Consider the following 19,171-nt stretch of genomic DNA (forward strand, 5'->3'; position numbering starts at 1 on the left):
GGACCCACCAGGCTGGAGAGACCTACAGGAGGCTTGGTGTTAAGAGGAGGCACCTGAAGGACCGGGCTGTGGGGGAGCACTGGAGCTCTGGTGCGCAGCCTTGGCACCACTCCCCCAGGCTGGAATACTACTCCAGCCCGGACCCTCCAGAGTGCAGGCACAGGTTGAACCGGGCTGTGGGTGAGCATTGGAGATCTAGTGCCTACTATGCGCACCTCTCCCTTAGGCTCCACTCCCACATTTGCCCGGTACGAGCGGAGCGTAGGCATAGGACGCACTGCACCCTCCCAGCGCCCCGGAGACACAGCACGCAGACCGAAACTGCGTACCGGAGACCAGACGCGCTGAGCAGGCACAATACGCCCTGGCTGGATGCCCACACTCACATGACACTTTCGGGGGGCTGCCCTATAGCGCACCGGGCTATGGGCACGCGCTGGCGACACCGTGCGCTTAACCGCATAACACGGTGCCTGACCAGTAACGCGCTGCTTATGATAAGCACGAGGAGTGCGCTCAGGTCTGCTACCTGGCTTAGCCACACTCCTCTTTAGCCCCCCCCCCCAAAGATTTTCTGGGGCTGCCTCTCGTACCTGTCGCGCTGCCTCCTCATATCGCCGCCGCTCAGCTTTCGCTTCCTCCAGCTCAGCTTTGGGGCGGCGATATTCCCCAGCCTGTGCCCAGGGTCCTTCTCTGTTCAAAATCTCCTCCCATGTCCAGGAGTCCTGAGATTTCTGCCGCTGCTTTCTCCCACGCTGCTTGGTCCTTGGTTGGTGGGTGATTCTGTAACGCTCGTCCTCCTCCTCGTCTGAGGAGGAGCAAAGATTGAACCAAAATGCAGCGTATTGTGAAGACATAATCTCGTTTATTTAAACGAAGACGAAAAACACTTGAACAAACTACAAAATAACAAACGACGTGAACAGACCTGACCTTGAGAAAAAAACACATGAACGCACGAACAGGAAGGAACACGCGAACGAACGAACGAACGAAACGAAACGAAACGAAACGAAACAGTCCCGTGTGGTACAAACACTGACACAGGAACAATCACCCACAAACAAACAGTGAGAACAGCCTACCTTAATATGGTTCTCAATCAGAGGAAACGTAAAACACCTGCCCCTGATTGAGAACCATATCAGGCTAATTAACAATGAACCCAACATAGAAACACATAACATAGAATGCCCACCTAGCTCACGTCCTGACCAACTAAACAAAGACAAAACAAAGGAAATAAGGTCAGGAACGTGACACCATCCTCTCTTGGGGAATGCTGCTTTTTAGTTAGCTTTGCGACAGTATCAAAAATACATTTTGGGATTGTTCTTATTTTCCTCAATTAAGTTGGTGGAAAATAAGTATTTGGTCACCTACAAACAAGCAAGATTTCTGGCTCTCACAGACCTGTAACTTCTTCTTTAAGAGGCTCCTCTGTCCTCCACTCGTTACCTGTATTAATGGCACCTGTTTGAACTTGTTATCAGTATAAAAGACACCTGTCCACAACCTCAAACAGTCACACTCCAAACTCCACTATGGCCAAGACCAAAGAGCTGTCAAAGGACACCACAAATCTTGCTGGCATGTACTGGCTTTTCAGTTTTAATTTTTTAGAATTATTTGAAATAGGTTATTTTTTTCACTTCACCAATTGGGACTATATTGTGTATGTCAATTACATGAAATCCAAATAAAAATCAATTTAAATTCCATGTTGTAATGCAACAAAATAGGAAAAACGCCAAGGGGGATGAATACTTTTGCAAGGCACTGTATAGTGTATTTTGGTTAAAAGACTAAACAATATACCACATTAGTTACTTTTTACTAGTAATACATTTATTGTTTTAGATACATCACAAAGCATGTTCATCTGTTTTTTTTGTGTTTTGTTGGTGTAAATTTAGCGGCAAAAAAATATTTTGGCTGGGAAAGAATCTGAGTGGCTGGTAGATTTTTTGATCTACCGGCCACAATGGCAGGTGGACCAAAACGTACATTTTATGCCCTGATGTATCTCTAATGTGGTTATACATTTGACAGGAGCTTAGGAAGTGCAGCTCAGTTTCCACCTCATTTTGTGGGCAGTGGGCACATACAGTGCCTTTGGAAAGTATTCAGACCCCTTGACTTTTTGCACATTTTGTTATGTTATAGCCTTATTCTAATATATATATATATTTTTTTAAATCCTCAGCAATCTACATTCAGTACCCCATAATAACAAAGTGAAAACAGGTTTTTAGAAATTTTTGCAAATATAGAAAAGACTAAACAGAAATACCTTATTTACATAAGTATTCAGTTCCTTTGCTATGAAACTCGAAATTGAGCTTAGGTGCATCCTGTTTCCATTGATCATCCTTGAGATGTTTCTACAACTTGATTGGAGTTCACCTGTGGAAAATTCATTTGATTGGACATTGAGCCACTCCACGTTAAAAGGCACATGACAGTTCGCTTGGAGTTTGCCAAAAGGCACCCAAAGACTCTCAGACCATGAGAAACAAGATTCTCTGGTCTGATGAAACCGAGATTGAAATCTTTAGCCTGAATGCCAAGCATCACTTCTGGAGGAAACCTGGCACCATCCCTACGGTGAAGCGCAGCATCATGCTGCGAGGATGTTTTTCAGCGGCAGGGACTGGGAGACTAGTCAGGATCGAGGGAAAGATGAACGGAGCAAAGTACAGAGCGATCCTTGATGAAAACTTGCTTTGGAGCACTCAGGACCTCAGACTGGGACAAAGGTTCACCTTCCAACAGGACAACGACACTAAGCACACAGCCAAGACAACGCAGGAGTGGATTCGGGACAAGTCTGAATGTCCTTGAGTGGCCCAGCCAGAGGCCGGACTTGAACCCGATCGAACATCTCTGGAGATACTTGAAAATAGCTGTGCAGCAACGTTCACCATCCAACCTGACAGAACTTAAGAGGATCTGCAGAGAGAAATGGGAGAAACTCCCCAAATACAGGTGTGATAAGCTTGTAGCGTCATACCCAAGAAGACTTGAGGCTGTAATCGCTGCCAAAGGTGCTTCAACAAAGTACTAGTAAAGGCTCAGAATACATTTTTTTAATACATTTGTTTTTGCTTTGTCATTATGGGGTATTGTGTATAGATAGATGAGGTGAAACGACCGATATAAAACGTTTTAGAATAAGGCTGTAACGTAAAAAATTGTGGGAAAAAAGGGGTCTGAATACTTTCCAAATGCACTGTTGCCTGTCTTCTTTCTCCAGGTCTGACTATGGCGGCCTCTCTCAATAGCAAGGCTATGCTCACTGTACATAGTCAATGACTTTGGGTCAGTCACAATGGTCAGGTATTCTGCCACTGTGTATTCTCTGTTTAGGCCCAGATAGCATTCCAATTTGCTCAGTTTTTTGGTTGAATCTTTCCAGTGTGTCATATAGTTATCTTTTGGCTTTCTCATAATTTGGTTGGGTCTGTGTTGCTGTCCTGGGCCTTTGTGGGGTCTGTTTGTGTTTGTGAACAAAGCCACAGAACCTGCTGGCGAGGACTCTTCTCTATGCTCATCTCTCTGTAGTTGAGGGCTTTGTGGTGGAATGTGTGGGCATCTCTTCCTTTTCGGTGGTTGTGGAATTGAACAGCTCTTTTCTGGATTTTGATAAATAGCAAGTATATTCCTAATTCTGTGCTGCATGCATTGTTTGGAGTTTTGCATTGCTGCAGAGTCTCAATTGTGTGTTTGTACCATTGTGTGCTCTAGGGCAACTGTGTCTAGAATTTGTATTTGTTGTCCTGGCTACTGGACCTTTTTTGGAACATTTTTGTCTTACTGAGATTCACTGTCAGGGCCCAAGCCTGACATAATCTGTGCAGAAGATCTAAGTGCTGCTGTAGGCCCTCATTGGTTGGGGACAGAAGCACCAGATTATCTGCAAACAGTAGACATTTGATTTCCGAGTCCAGTAGGGTGAGGCCGGGTGCTGCAGACTGTTCTAGTGCTCTCGCCAATTAATTTATATCAACTCAGCAAAAAAAGAAATGTTCTCTCACTGTCAACTGCGTTTATTCTCAGCAAACTTAACAAATATTTGTTTGAACATAACAAGATTCAACAACTGAGACATAAACTGAACAAGTTCCACAGATATGTGTCTAACAGAAATGGAATAATGTGTCCCTGAACAAAGGGGGGGGTCAAAATCAAAAGTAACAGTCAGTATCTGTGTGGCCACCAGCTGAATTAAGTACTGCAGTGCATCTCCTCCTCATGGACTGCACCCGATTTGCCAGTTCTTGCTGTGAGATGTTACCCCACTCTTCCACCAAGGCACCTGCAAGTTCCTGGACATTTCTGGGGGGAATGGCCCTAGCCCTCACCCTCCGATCCAACAGGTCCCAGACGTGCTAAATGGGACTGAGATCCGGGCTCTTCACTGGCCATGGCAGAACACTGACATTCCTGTCTTGCAGGAAATCACACACAGAACGAGAAGTTTGGCTTGTGGCATTGTCATGCCGGAGGGTCATGTCAGGATGAGCCTGCAGGAGGGGAACCACATGAGGGAGAAGGATGTCTTCCCTGTAACACACAGCATTGAGATTGCCTGCAATGACAACAAGCTCAGTCCGATGATGCTGTGACACACCGCCCCAGACCATGACGGACCCTTCACCTCCAAATCGATCCCGCTCCAGAGTACAGGCCTCGGTGTAACGCTCATTCCTTTGACGATAAACGCGAATCCGACCAACACCCCTGGTGAGACAAAACCGCGACTCGTCAGTGAAGAGCACTTTTTGCCAGTCCTGGCTGGTCCAGCGAAGTTGGGTTTGTGCCCATAGGCGACGTTGTTGCCGGTGATGTCTGGTGAGGACCTGCCTTACAACAGGCCTACAAGCCCTCAGTCCAGCCTCTCTCAGCCTATTGCGGACAGTCTGAGCACTGATGGAGGGATTGTGCGTTCCTGGTGTAACTCAGGCAGTTGCTGTTGCCATCCTGTACCTGTCCTGCAGGTGTGATGTTCGGATGTACCGATCCTGTGCAGGTGTTGTTACACGTGGTCTGCCACTGCGAGGACGATCAGCTGTCCGTCCTGTCTCCCTGTAGCGCTGTCTTAGGCATCTCACAGTACGGACATTGTAATTTATTGCCCTGGCCACATCTGCAGTCCTCATGTCTCCTTGCAGCATGCCTAAGGCATGTTCACACAGATGAGCAGGGACCCTGGGCATCTTTCTTTTGGTGTTTTTCAGAGTCAGTAGAAAGACCTCTTTAGTGTCCTAAGTTTTCATAGCTGTGACCTTAATTGCCTACCGTCTGTAAGCTGTTAGTGTCTTAATGACCGTTCCACAGGTGCATGTTCATTAAATGTTTATGGTTCATGGGAAAGAGTGTTTAAACCCTTTACAATGAAGATCTGTGAAGTTATTTGGATTTTTACGAATTATCTTTGAAAGACAGGGTCCTGAAAAAGGCACGTTTCTTTTTTTGCTGAGTTCATATGTTGAAGAGGGTGGGTTTCAAGCTGCATCTCTGAGGAAAGAAATGTGTGTGTTTATTGCCAATATTAACTGCACACTTGTTGTTTGTGTACATTGATTTTGTAATGTCATATGTTTTTCCCCCAACACCTCTTTCCATCACTTTGTATAGCATACCCTCATGCCAAATTGAGTCAAAAGGTTTTTTGAAACCGTGGTCTGTCCTACTGTATTTTGGAAAGAAGACAATTTGATATTTGCTCACGATTGTTTTCACTGAGGAAATTTTGGAGTCTGCTGTTGATGATTTTTCAGAGATTGCTGTTGACGCAGATTCCAAGGTAATTGTTGGGGTCAAATTTGTGTCCATATTTGTGGATTGGGGTGGTCAGTCCTCGGTTCCAAATATTGGGGAAGATGCCAGAGCTGAATATGACGCTAAAGAGTTTAAGAATAGCCAATTGAAATTTGTGGTCTGTAAGTTTTTTGGGTTGGAGGATTTGCATTTTGACCTGTAGTTCATTCAATGTAATTGGAGAATCCAGTGGGATCTAGGAATTTTTAATAGTTGATTCTAAGATTTTTAGTTGATCTTGTATATGTTTTTTTCTGTTTGTTCTTTGTTATTGAGCCGAAAAGATTTGAGAAGTGTTTTATCCATACATCTCTTTTTAGAATAGGTAGGGCTTCGTGTTGTTGTTGGTTTAGTGTGTTCCAATTTTTCCAAAAGTGGTTAGATTCTATGGATTCTTCAATTACATTAAGCTGACTTCTGACATGTTGTTCCTTCTTTTTTCTTATTGTGTTTCTGTATTGTTTTAGTGTTTCACCATAGTGAAGGCATAGTTTCAGGTTTTGGTTGGATATGTTTATCAGTTTCTTTCATGGGGTTTTGCCTTCTTCATCAAACCATTTGTCAATGTTGTTAATTTTCTTAGGTTGTCTGCTTGACGTTTTTAGATTTGATAGGGAAGCTGAAAGGTCAAATAATATACAGTTTAGGCTTTCTACTGCCAAGTTTACAACTTCACTATTGCAGTGAAATGTTTTGCCCAGGAAGTTGTCTAAGAGACTGAAAAACAGCTTCTATCTCAAGGCCATCAGACTGTTAAACAGCCACCACTAACATCGAGTGGCTGCTGCCAACATACTGACTCAACTCCAGCTCACTTTAATAATGGAAATTGATGGAAATTGATCAAAAATGTTACACTAGCCACTTTAACCAATGCCACTTAATATAATATATATGTAAATACTGTGATCTATATCATCTACTGCATCTTGCCATCTTTATGTAATACATGTATCACTAGCCACTTTAAACTATGCCACTTTATGTTTATATACCCTACATTACTCATCTCATATGTATATACTGTACTCTATACCATCTACTGCATCTTGCCTATGCCGTTCTGTACCATCACTCATTCATATATCTTTACGTACATATTCTTTATCCCTTTACACTTGTGTGTATAAGGTAGTAGTTGTGGAATTGTTAGGTTAGATTACTCGTTGGTTATTACTGCATTGTCGGAACTAGAAGCACAAGCATTTCACTACACTCGCATTAACATCTGCTAACCATGTGTATGTGACAAATAAAATTTGATTTGATTTGAAAAGCGATTGAATAAGTTGTTGCCTAATTGTTTTTTGGTACGTTTCTACACTTCGTTCCTCCAATCTACAGCGTTTCTTAATAGTATGCAGTTTGTTCAGCTTTGAGGCCTCATAATTATTTCTTTGTTCAAGTAGGCTGTGATTTTTCTGTGATCTGATAGGGGTGTTAGTGGGCTGACTGTGAACGCTCTGAGAGACTCGGGTTGAGGTCTGTGATAAAGAAATCTATAGTACAAACTGCCAGGGGATGAGCTGTACCTACTATAGGAGTCCCCCTGAAGCCTACGTACCATTGACTATGTAGAGACAAGAGTTGTGCCCCATTTTTGTTGGTTGTTTTGTCATAGTTGTGTCTAGGGGGGCATATTTGGGAGGAAATACTGTCACCTCCAGGTTGGTGTTTGTCCCCGTGTGCTGAGAATGTCAGGTTCTCAGACTAGTACGTGTCCCTGGGCCTAGACATGATTGACCTCTCCCTCTAGGATGGAGAAGCCATCTTCATTAAAGTGTGGGGATTCTATTGGGGGGATATAGATAGCACACATGAGGACATTTTTCTCTGTTGAGATCATTTCCTTATTAATTTATAGCCAGATGTAAAATGTTCCTGTTTTGACTAATTTAATAAAGTGGGGTAGGTCTGCTCTATACCAAATTAGCATACCCCCTGAGCAAACCCCCTGGGTTTCTGCTCTTTAGGCCAAAAGCAGATGACCTCAGACCTTGTCTATTCCAGGACGAGATAGTGAAAGCTTTGTGTTCCATAGTGTCCAGTGTTGTTATTTGTGTGGTTTAGGCCCGCACCATTACAGTAGGTTTGAGCAGAGCATGCTGAGTGTGTGATACATGCCTCTTAGGTCACAGGATGGGACTTGGGTGTGTGTAGGAGTGGGGTTTGTCCCTGTTGCGCTGCTCACGGCCTGGGCGTACTGGATGTGTGTTTATCATTTTGAGTTGGTCATTGTGGGGGTTGGGGGCATGGTAGGGGCTTGGGAGGGAAAGGGGGGGCTCAGGGCTGATCTGGGGGGACCTATATGAGTTGTTGGTTTTGGTGGGTGTTAACTGATTAGGGTGGGGGGGTGGGAGAGTTGATGTGCCTGTTGGTACTGTGGTCTGGATGTAGGTCCTCTCGGCGGTGGTCCTCTCGGTGGGGCTCTTCTAGGTGCAGGTCCATGGGGGGCCTTGCAGGTCTGGGAGGGTGTCTCGCTTGTCTGGGCAGGGTGCCCGTTGCTCTCTCTCTCTCTCTCTGTCTCCTACTCTCCCTAACTATCTATCTTTCTCTCTCTCTCTGTCTATCTCTCACTCACTCTCAGTATATTACAGTAAGATTGTGATTATGATTTTTTGGGATGATACTTACTGTATGTTATTGACACATTGTCACTGTCCCGGCAGGCTTAGCGAGAGTCCAGAGGCGGAGTCTGACAGCAGGTGGTGTCCTGGCCAATCAGAGGAGCTTCTGCAGACCACCGAGTCGTCCACGTCCACTGACTCCTCCGTCGGAGAAGGTACTGCAGGGATGGGAACCCAGAAGGGACAATACAGACAGTCAATGCTGTCCATTTTGTGTCAAACCATTTTCCATTGGAAATGCAGAGGAATGATGATGAACAGGTGTTAGAAAGAGACCTATGATTCATGTCTTTCTTACAGTTTGTCCTTCCACTCCCCATGTAGACTGTGTGGACGCTAGTCTCCATAGTGACCTGGATGCTGATGCTCTAGACTACGAGGCTGAGTCTTGGAGTCTGACGGTGGAACACATGTTCTGTAAGAAGCAGGACAAACGGGTGGTCAAGAGACAGGATGTTATCTATGGTGAGAAAACACTGCGTTCATATGTAATGAATCCAGCTGTTTTGTAATACAGTTAGTGAGTTATAAATGAGTAATGAGTGCTGAAATGTTAAGGGGCATAGCACAGGAAAGTTTATGGTTTGTTGTTATGGCATGTCCAATGGATCGGTTGGTCTACAGAAACCTTTGTCATCTTGGAAAGGTGGGTAATTGGACTGTGTGTATGTGCGTATGTGCCAGCATGTTTGAGGGGATCAGTTTGAGAAAGGCGAGGTATTGCTAATATTGATCACATAATGAGCAGTTAGTTGGGATGCAAGATGATTTGTAGATCAGTGATTATGCGCTGGCAGACTGCAATGTAGTCGATCTCAATCTTGCACTGTGTGCACAGGAGGTTGGTGGCATATTTATTGTGGAGGACGGGCTCATGGTGATGGCTGGAGCGGAATGAATGGAATGGTATCAAATACATCAAACACATGTTTTCCTTGTGTTTGATGCCATTTCATTCGCTCCTTTCTAGCCATTATTATGAGCCTTCCTCCCCTCAGCAGCCTCCACTGACTGTGTGTGTGTCCTCTCAGAGTTGATGCAGACAGAGATGCACCACCTCCAGACACTGAGGATCATGGCTGAGGTGTTCCGGCGAGGGATGAGGGAGGAGGTTCAGTTGGATGCGGGCGCCGTGGACCGTGTCTTTCCCTGTCTGGATGAACTCCTCCTCCTCCACCACAACCTCTTCAACGCCATGAGGGAACGCCGCCACAGCTCCGCCAAGCCACACGGGGACAGGAACTACGTCATAGTACGCATCGGAGACATCCTGTTGCAACAGGTGCGCTGTTAAAATAAAGTGCTTTGTAACACAAAAACTAGTGGCAACTTTTTTCATACAGTCATATGGAATCTGTGCAGACAGAATGACCTCATGACCCCTAGAAATACATGCTGAGTCTGAATTACAATGAATCAGTACCTCCACAAAACCTGGGTAAATACAGATATTGCTGTTTTTCTGTTTGAAACATTGCCAATGTCCACTCACTCTCCTGTAATTCAGTAATTCAACCTGAGGAAACATGACTGTGGTGTTAATGTTCTATTTGACTGATTGAGTACGTTGGATCTAGATTGACTGAATAACTTCCCATTTCTGGTGCAGTTTTCTGAAGACAGTGCAGAGAGGATGAAACAGGTGTATGGAGAGTTCTGCAGCCATCACACTGAGGCAGTCACCTTCTTCAAAGAGTTACAGCAGCACAACAAACGATTTCAGACCTTCATCAAGGTACGTTTGGCTTGTCTGCTTAGAAGACTACTCAAGTCGCAAGATTGAGAAGTTGTATTGAGGAGTTATCTGTCTCTACAAGTTATGTCTCGATGTAGGATAACTTGAGAAGTGGTTATATTGTATATTCCACTTGTGACTAATGATTGATTGTTGATTTTGTGTTTCTATAGCAACAAAGTAATAACTATTTGGTCCGGAGGAGAGAGATCCCAGAATGCATCTTGTTGGTGACCCAGAGGATCACTAAGTACCCTGTTCTGCTGGAGAGGATTCTACAGTACACTCAGGGTCAGTCTGCCTCGCCTTGCTCTGCTGCCCTCTGCTGTCAGGATCAGATAACATGAACAGGCTGGTTTTATGTTGGACAGGTAGTTTTATCATACAGCTCAGCTTTCAGTGCGAATATACAGCAGTTACAGTAACAGTTACAGTCAGAGATTACATGAAGACTTTGAAAAAAGGACAACAATGTGCTGTATTTGAAATATAACTTCCATACTGATATGACGGTAACCGGATGTATAGTATTGCGCTTACAACTTCAATGTGCCCAAAATATTTTCTCTCTCTCTCTCTCTCTCTCTCTCTCTCTCTCTCTCTCTCTCTCTCTCTCTCTCTCTCTCTCTCTCTCTCTCTCTCTCTCTCTCTTTCTTTCTCTTTCTCTCTCTCTCTCTCTCTCTCTTTCTCTCTCTTTCTCTCTCTTTCTCTTCCCCTCCCCCTCTCCCTCTCTCAGCGGACAGTGAGGAGCACATGGACCTCTCCAGAGCTCTGGTTCTGATCAAGGAAGTGATCGCGGCAGTTGACCTGATGGTCAGTGAGTTTGAGCAGGGTCAGCGGTTACAGGATGTCCTGAACAGGATGGAGAATCGGAGCTTTGCCAAGCTGAAGAACGGGCACACCTTCAGAAAGCAGGATGTTCTGGGGCCAGGCCAGACCCTCAAACACCAGGGCCCGTTACTGTGGAAGACCGCCACCGGACGACTCAAAGGTCTCACACACTGGTCAATCAATCAACCCAAACAATCAATCAGTCAGTCAATCAATCAATCCATTTCACACTAATGATAATATTGATAATGGATTGAATTGTTTACAACTGTCTTGTGTCGTATCTCTGCAGATGTCATGGCTCTCCTTCTGACAGACACACTGATCTTCCTCCAGGAGAAAGACCAGAAGTTCATATTCGCTGCTGTGGTATGTCTATGAAAGGGTCTTGTGTCATTTGCTGTTAAAGATGCAGTCCGGGATCTTAAGCACTTACAAATTCATTACATATTGTACGAATTGGGATTCGTAACATATCAAACGAATTGCAGGACGTAACATGGCGGTAGGTAGCCTAGCATGTCAGCGTGTTGAGCCAGAAACCGAAAAGTCACTGGTTTCGAATCACCTTGCCGACTAGGTGAAAAATCTGTTCATGTGCCCTTGAGCAAGGCACTTAACCTTAGTTGCTCTGGATAAGAGTATCTGCTAAATGAAATGGATGACGTAGGACACAATTTTCAGTTTTGGCTCGTGAGCACTACTTTCAAAACTACTGGCTGAAATTATACAAAGCCTCTGGAGCATCACTTTAATGGAATAAGACAAAATAAACTCTACACTTCAATTCAGTTCCTTTAGACTAAGTCTGATAGCTTTGGGCTACTGCTCTCTGCTCTTCATTTTATTATATCGGAGGGGTTGGGAAAAAATCTGAAGACATGTCCATCCTGGATGGAGTAATACACAATCTCTTATCTTATATGGGGGATTGGGACTCAAAAAGACATGTCATCCCCTACATCTGTGAATGTTGGCCCTCTGTTTTCATTAACTTTACTAATATGCTGTCATCCTCCCATTCTGTCTGTCTGTGCTCCTCAGGACCAGAAGCCCCCAGTGATCTCTCTCCAGAAGCTGATCGTCAGAGAGGTAGCCAATGAGGAGAGAGGGATGTTTCTGATCAGTGCGTCGGCCGCAGGGCCAGAGATGTACGAGGTCCACACTTCCTCGAAAGACGAACGCAACACCTGGATGAGACTAATCAGAGAGGCAGTAGAGAGGTCAGTCAGGGGAGGGAGGGGTGTGGGAGTGTATGGGTGGGGGGTCTCTCTCTAGCTCTCTTTCTCTCTCTCTCTCTCTCTCTCTCTCTCTCTCTCTCTCTCTCTCTCTCTCTCTCTCTCTCTCTCTCTCTCTCTCTCTCTCTCTCTCTCTCTCTCTCTCTCTCTCTCTCTCGCTCTCTCGCTCTCTCGCTCTCTCTCTCTCTCTGTGTGCCTAAAACTGTCTGTCCAGCTGTCCAGAGGAAGAGGAGGAGAACACTAACGAGTCAGAAGAGGAGAGAAGAACAGCTGAGGCCAGAGTCCAGAAGATACACAAACTACAGGGTATTTATATCCATAACCTAAATATAGCTTGTCTGTCATATTGCCTTTACTTCTATATCTGTTGGTGACTGGCATTACCGCTGCTACTGCGATTTTCCAGTGTGATTTCTGAGTGTTGATTATGATTTATCGAATGTATGTGGTGTTATTGTATCAGAGCCTGAGATATTGTGTGTTGATTGTGATTTATTGAATGTATGTGTTGTTATTCTGTCAGAGCCTGAGATATTGTGTATTACTACTGTGATGTATTTCTGTTTTGTTGTTGTGTCAGAGAACCTGTACAGTCAGGAACATCAAATCTGATTCAGTCTGTAGGAGAAGCTACAGATATATTAATGATAGTTTATTAATTTTGTTTAACCTTTATTTAAGCAGGGAGTCATACTAAGACCACGGTCTCTTTTGCAGAAGAGCCCTGCATGAACACATCAATAAACAGCAATTACACTATACATGTCTATATACACATGTCAATTACAGAACACATGAAAAGCAGACACACAACACGAAAAGCAAAACACAATCATATGAAACAAACATATTACTCCACCAACTTCAAGGACTTTTGGAGATCATTCCACATGAGAGGCAAACAAAACTAAAATCAGATGAACCTAACTCAGTGGAGATTGAATTGATCTCCAGGGTAGGACATTAATGTGTTATCTACCAGAGAGCCTGTCCAGTCCGGACAATCAGATCTGTTCTAGTCTGTTTATTCATGATTAATGACTTTATTAATGATAGTTTATTAATGATAGTGTATTAATGTGTTATCTACCAGAGACCCTATCCAGTCAGGATTATCAGATATGCTCCAGTCTGGAGGAGAAGCTACAGATCTATGCTGAACTGTCTGCCCTGAGGGGTGAGGCCCAGGAACCACACCCTGAGCCACACCTACTGGTCCAGCCAAACCCAGAGGAGGTGCCCCAGGCTGCAGTACTGCTTACTGCCGCGCTCAGAGAGGGTGAGACGATTTACCTCACTATAAGACTCACTGACCATCGTTAGCTTCTTGAACATGTTGTCCATTTCCTGTTGTAGAGTGTCCAATGTCTTACTCTGTCTGTCTGTCTGTCTGTGGGTATTTCCCCCCCCCCCCTCTCTCTCCAGCTGAGAACCTGAGGACCACTCTGTCCTCGCTGACCTCTTCCCCCTTCAGCCCCTGCAGCCCTCCCAGGGACCCCCTGTCCCACCCTGTGTCCCCAGCCTGCCCTCCTACCCCCCTGGACACCCCCTCAGATGCGGAGGCCTCTCTTGGGGACCCTAATACCAGGGATGGGGAGTCAGCCTCACAGGTCCTTGTACTGCAGTCCCTGACTAATAATATCAACCTTAAGGTAGGTCTCCTATGCGGGGTTGTTTTAGCTATATACCATAGATATTGTAGCGAATTCCGGGCTAACCCGACAGGGCTTCAACCCTGGTCTCTGTGACTGTCAGTCCAACACCGTAGCCATCACACCAAGAGGTTCAAATACCAATGGGCTTTGCAGTTGGAGCCATAGGCTTGTTGTAGTCTTGAGCTGCTGAAGTGTGTACTACGTTCAGTGTTCATTTTGGCCTTGACTTCTCACCTTCCTCCTTCGCTTCTCATGGTGGCTCAACAATCCCAACAGTTGTTTGAATAATTTAACACCATCTATTAGAATTACATTTCAGCCTTAATGTGATAAATTATTAATATCTTAATAATACAGGAGAAAGTCCATTTAGCTTTCAAAGGTACCATCTCATTAAAAATAGATGTAGAGAATTATATCCCAATTTCCTCAGACACGTTTGTGCTATCGTTAGCATCTTAATGTGTGCCCTGGCTGTGAGGTAAAGAACTGTGATAAGAAAAATAAGTATTGACTGGAAGCTGTGAGGTAACAGAGTGGGTATACATACACTATCGGACCACAAGGTGGTGCTATATGTACACTATCACATAGACTCCTCAGACAAATGGACTCTACTTAGAAAATGTGCCTTGTGATGAGAGGAGACTATACTGCAGTCTCACCATTACATGGAACCATGACTGGAGTGTAATGCTGGAGGAAGCCAATAGCGTCCTATGCAGGTTCGGCCATCTAGGAGAGTGCAACATATTACCGATGTAGGATTGTAATTTGATCACCCTGTTGCATGAGAATTTGTAGTGTAAGGTTTAAAAAGGCTTCTGAAGTTTGTATGTTCAACTTTTAAATGTCATACTTTATTTTCTCTTACGAAAAATGTATCAACTCCATTAGTTATAATCCACATAATAATTGACATTTCCTGTTGCTGTAGGATTATTTTCCTGCTCTAGCAAGCTGGCTCAAATTAAGATCCTACATCTGTAGGAGAGTGAAACTCAACATTCTCACTCACTAACACTGAAGTACTAGAAGCATTCCATTTATTTGTATACCGTTTTTTATCGAGGGTTCTTATAGAGGGAATGTTATTTGTGCAAGGATGAAGTCATGAGAAGATCCTCATAAAGTGAGATGAAAGCCTGACTATTAGCTACTGTTTATCATGTGTTAACTGTGGTTGTCTTCCTCAATAACAGGTGTCACACAGTGTCCAAAGCTTGACCCAGTTACTCTATAGTCTACAGGTGAGCTCATCCCTATGGGAGGTGCATCACACACACAGACACACATGCACGCACGCACGCACACACACACACACACACGCACACGCACACGCACACACACACACGCACACACACACACACACACACACACACAAGCACACCCTGTGTATCTCATCTCAGCCACTAATTTCCATTCGACACACAGACCCAGTGTCTTCTCAGCAGGAACAAATATATCCTGTTTTAGTGCCACATTCAGGTTAATCAAGATTAAGTCTTAGTGTGTGTGTGTGTGTGTGTGTGTGTGTGTGTGTGTGTGTGTGTGTGTGTGTGTGTGTGTGTGTGTGTGTGTGTGTGTGTGTGTGTGTGCCCGCACGTGCGTCCATGCGTGTGTGGATGTATTTGCCTGGCTGCACCACAGCTTCTGTAAACAGAGATCCAACAATCAGCTGGATTGTCTGAAGCTTGAAGCGCCAGACAGCCAGGCAGTAAGCTGCTGGAGAGAGGAACCCAATTATCCTATTCTTAGTGGGAGAGAGACCAGAGGAGAGAAAGACTTTTCTCCTGCTCTGCACAGGGAGCATTTGATGTGTTGATGTAGATGGAGTCTATTCTGTTTGGTGTGTGCACAGTATGTGTTTGTGTTAGTAATGTGAAGCGTGTGTGTTTGCGGTGTGTGTAGCCTACTGTACATAGTGACATTTCTTGTATATTGGTATGTGTTTGTATGCAGTCTATACATGTGTTCTAGGCCTAACAGTATGTAGCTCAGCCTTAAAGTACCAGTGAGTATTTGGTTTGCCGTTGACTGTCACAATGTCGACTGACCCATTTTTGGTATTCAAATCACCTGCTTCTATTGCCCCCATTAACCTTGGCTTGGAGCCACACATGGCCATCAACGGTTGGCCCAGTGTGGACCCATTTGCATGGCTGCGTTGATCCCAGTCAGTCAGAAGCCAGCCAGCCAGCCAGTTGGCCAGCTACACAGCCAGTCAATGAGTCAATCAGTCAGTCAGTCAGCCATCCAGCCAGCTAGTCAGTCAGTCAGCCATCCACCCGGCAAACCAGACAATAAGTCAGCCATCCAGCCGGCCAACCAGTCAGCCAACCAGCTAGTCAGTTAGTCAGCCAGCCAGCCAGCTAGTCAGTCAGCCATCCAGCCGACCAACCAGTCAGTCAGCCAGCCAGCCAGGTAGTCAGCTAGTCAGACAGACAGCAAGTCAATGAGTTAGTCAGTTAGTCAGTCAATGAGTCAGTCAGTCAGCCATCCAGCCAGCTAGTCAATCAGTCAGCCATCCAGCTGGCCAACCAGTCAGTCAGCAATCCAGCCAGCTAGTCAATCAGTCAGCCATCCAGCTGGCCAACCAGTCAATCAGTCAACCATCCAGCCGGATAACCAGTCAGTCAGCCATCCAGCCGACCAACCAGTCAGACAGCCATCCAGCCGGCCAACCAGTCAGTCAGCCAGCCAGCCAGCCAAGTAGTCAGATAGTCAGCCAGCCAGCTAGTCAATGAGTTAGTCAGTCAGTCAGTCAGCCATTCAGCCAGCCAGTCAGTCAGTCACGTTATCGTCACATATTTGTTTCCTCTCTGCAGGCGGCGGTAACCATCCAAGACAGTTTCTACGAGGTTCAGAAGTTCCTCCTCCATGAGAGTGACCGCCACTCCCCCCGCTCTCCGAGACCACACACCCCATGTCTCCGTGGCAACGCTCTGCAGGAGCAGGAGAAGCAGCGTAACCTGGAGAAGCGCCGTGAGGAGGTGGCGGCAGCGGTACGGCTGCAGGGCAGGCTGCACCAGGTAGGATGAGTTAGATTAATCAATGATTTGATTAATCAATTTAGGGCGACCTTATCGATTCCAAAATAAGGGAATCGCATTATCGAAAATGGCAAATTTAACTGATATTTTATGTGTAGCGTTTTTTCTCCCCACAGTAAATATGTAAGCATACACTACCGTTCAAAAGTTTGAGGTCACTTAGAAATGTCCTTGTTCTTGAAAGAAAAGCTCAAACAAATTTGTCCGTTAAAATAAAATAAAATAGATCAGAAATACAGTGTAGACATTGTTAATGTTGCAAATGACTGTTGTAGCTGGAAACGGCTATCTACATAGGCGTACAGAGGCCCATTATCAGCAACCATCACTCCTGTGTTCCAATGGCACATTGTGTTAGCTAATCCAAGTTTAGCATTTTAAAAGGCTAGTTAGAAAACCCTTTTGTAATTATGTTAGCACAGCTGAAAACTGTTGTTCTGATTAAAGAAGCAATAAAACTGCTTTCTTTAGACTAGTTGAGTATCTTGAGCATCAGCATTTGTGGGTTCGATTACAGGCTCAAAATGGACAGAAACAAAGACCTTTCTTCTGAAACTCATCAGTCTATTCTTGTTCTGAGAAATGAAGGCTATTCCATGCGAGAAATTACCAAGAAACTGAAGATCTCGTACAACGATGTGTACTACTCCCTTCACAGAACAGTGCAAACTGGCTCTAACCACAATAGAAAGAGAAGTGGGAGGCCCCGGTGCACAACTGAGCAAGAGGACAAGTACATTAGAGTGTCTAGTTTGAGAAACAGACGCCTCACAAGTCCTCAACTGGCAGCTTCATTAAATAGTACCCGCAAAACCTCAGTCTCAACATCAACAGTGAAGAGGCGACTCTGGGATGCTGGCCTTCTAGGCATATTTTTTTTTGCTTTTCTTTCAAAAACAAGGACATTTCTAAGTGACCCCAAACTTTTGAACGGTAGTGTATATCTACTATGCACACTCACCTCTTATTGTACTTTGCCAGGATTTATTAGTTTAAAAAATATATTTTTATTAAATGATTTATCGCAGCCCAAGCAACCATCAACTAATGGATTCTGTTGAACCTTTCCCTACCTCCAGGAGAGACAGCGGTGGGAGAGGGAGTGCCAGGCACGCCACAGCCAACAGGGGGAGCTGGAGAGCAGACTGGAGGAGAGGGAGAGACAGTGCCACCTGGAGGCTGAGAGGCTGAAACAGGAGCGGGAAGAGCTGGAGGAGCAGCTGGGGGAGTACCAGCAGAGCCTGGAGAGGCTGAGAGAGAGTCAGATGAATGTGGAGAAGGAGAGGGAGAGGCTGGAGACCCAACAGAACCTGCTGCAGAGCTGGAGACACAGCCGACAGAGGAGCCTGCCTGTCATGGTCATACCGCTGGACCGCTGTCAGCAGGTGTGTGTGAGGGGGGTGAGTGGGTTCTCACAGAAGGCCTCCTAGCCTGTAGCTAATACTCACTGCATGAGTGTGAATGAGAGATGCTGAGAGTAAATATACTATAAGGGTGTGTATAGCAGGTGGGCATTTATTGTCATGAATCTTGCCCTGGAGGCATCTCTGCAGAGTGGTCACAAGTTGGCACAGCCACAAAGTCATAAAATCTGATTATAAACTACAGGAGGTTGGTGGCACATTAATTGTGGAGGACGGGCTCATGGTAATGACTGGAGCGGAATCAGTTGAATAGTATCAAATATATCAAACACATGGTTTCCAGGTTTTTAATGCCATTCCATTTGCTCAGTTCCGGCCATTATTATCAGCAGCCTACTGTGTTTTAAACCTTAACCTTAGCCCTAACCTTAACCACACAGCTAACCATAATGCCTAACCCTAACCTTAAAGTAGAACTGACAGCATTTTAGCAAATGAAATCTTATTAAAATCTGTCCACATACACCCCCAGGAAGAATATGACACTTAAAAAATAAAAATGTTCACGTTTTCATATATTCTTAGAATGTTTGAGAATTACGTATACTATGGCATTTGTGAAAATTCTACAGCAATAGAGTGGCGGGAAAGCGACCGAGAGTTTGGACAATTAATAGACACTGCAGTAAATTCAATCTAATAAAAACATCTGTCTCGTCCTAGACCTGAGTCTACACAGACCGGTGAGCTATAGCCAATCAGAGCTACAGTAGGCCTTTATACAAACAAGCCATTTTCCACACGGGCCTGCCATCATTCACTTTGAACTGGACTGTGTGTTTACA

At 44.9% G+C, this 19,171-nt stretch overlaps 1 protein-coding gene across 1 annotated transcript in view; it reads left to right on the forward strand.

Moving 5' to 3' along the window:
• LOC120026334 (rho guanine nucleotide exchange factor 28-like) overlaps nt 1–19,171 on the forward strand; it is a 36,254-nt gene that overhangs the window by 6,410 nt on the left and 10,673 nt on the right. Inside the window, exons 4-17 of the mRNA XM_038971174.1 lie at nt 8,493–8,605; nt 8,775–8,915; nt 9,482–9,732; nt 10,060–10,185; nt 10,359–10,476; nt 10,922–11,176; nt 11,309–11,385; nt 12,061–12,239; nt 12,469–12,560; nt 13,348–13,533; nt 13,680–13,906; nt 15,112–15,159; nt 16,738–16,941; nt 18,042–18,347. Coding sequence (XP_038827102.1) covers nt 8,493–8,605; nt 8,775–8,915; nt 9,482–9,732; nt 10,060–10,185; nt 10,359–10,476; nt 10,922–11,176; nt 11,309–11,385; nt 12,061–12,239; nt 12,469–12,560; nt 13,348–13,533; nt 13,680–13,906; nt 15,112–15,159; nt 16,738–16,941; nt 18,042–18,347 — 2,323 coding nt within the window. The remainder of the gene's footprint in view (nt 1–8,492; nt 8,606–8,774; nt 8,916–9,481; nt 9,733–10,059; nt 10,186–10,358; nt 10,477–10,921; nt 11,177–11,308; nt 11,386–12,060; nt 12,240–12,468; nt 12,561–13,347; nt 13,534–13,679; nt 13,907–15,111; nt 15,160–16,737; nt 16,942–18,041; nt 18,348–19,171) is intronic.

Source organism: Salvelinus namaycush, chromosome 31 (genome assembly GCF_016432855.1).
Source record: "Salvelinus namaycush isolate Seneca chromosome 31, SaNama_1.0, whole genome shotgun sequence".
NCBI lineage: Eukaryota > Metazoa > Chordata > Actinopteri > Salmoniformes > Salmonidae > Salvelinus > Salvelinus namaycush.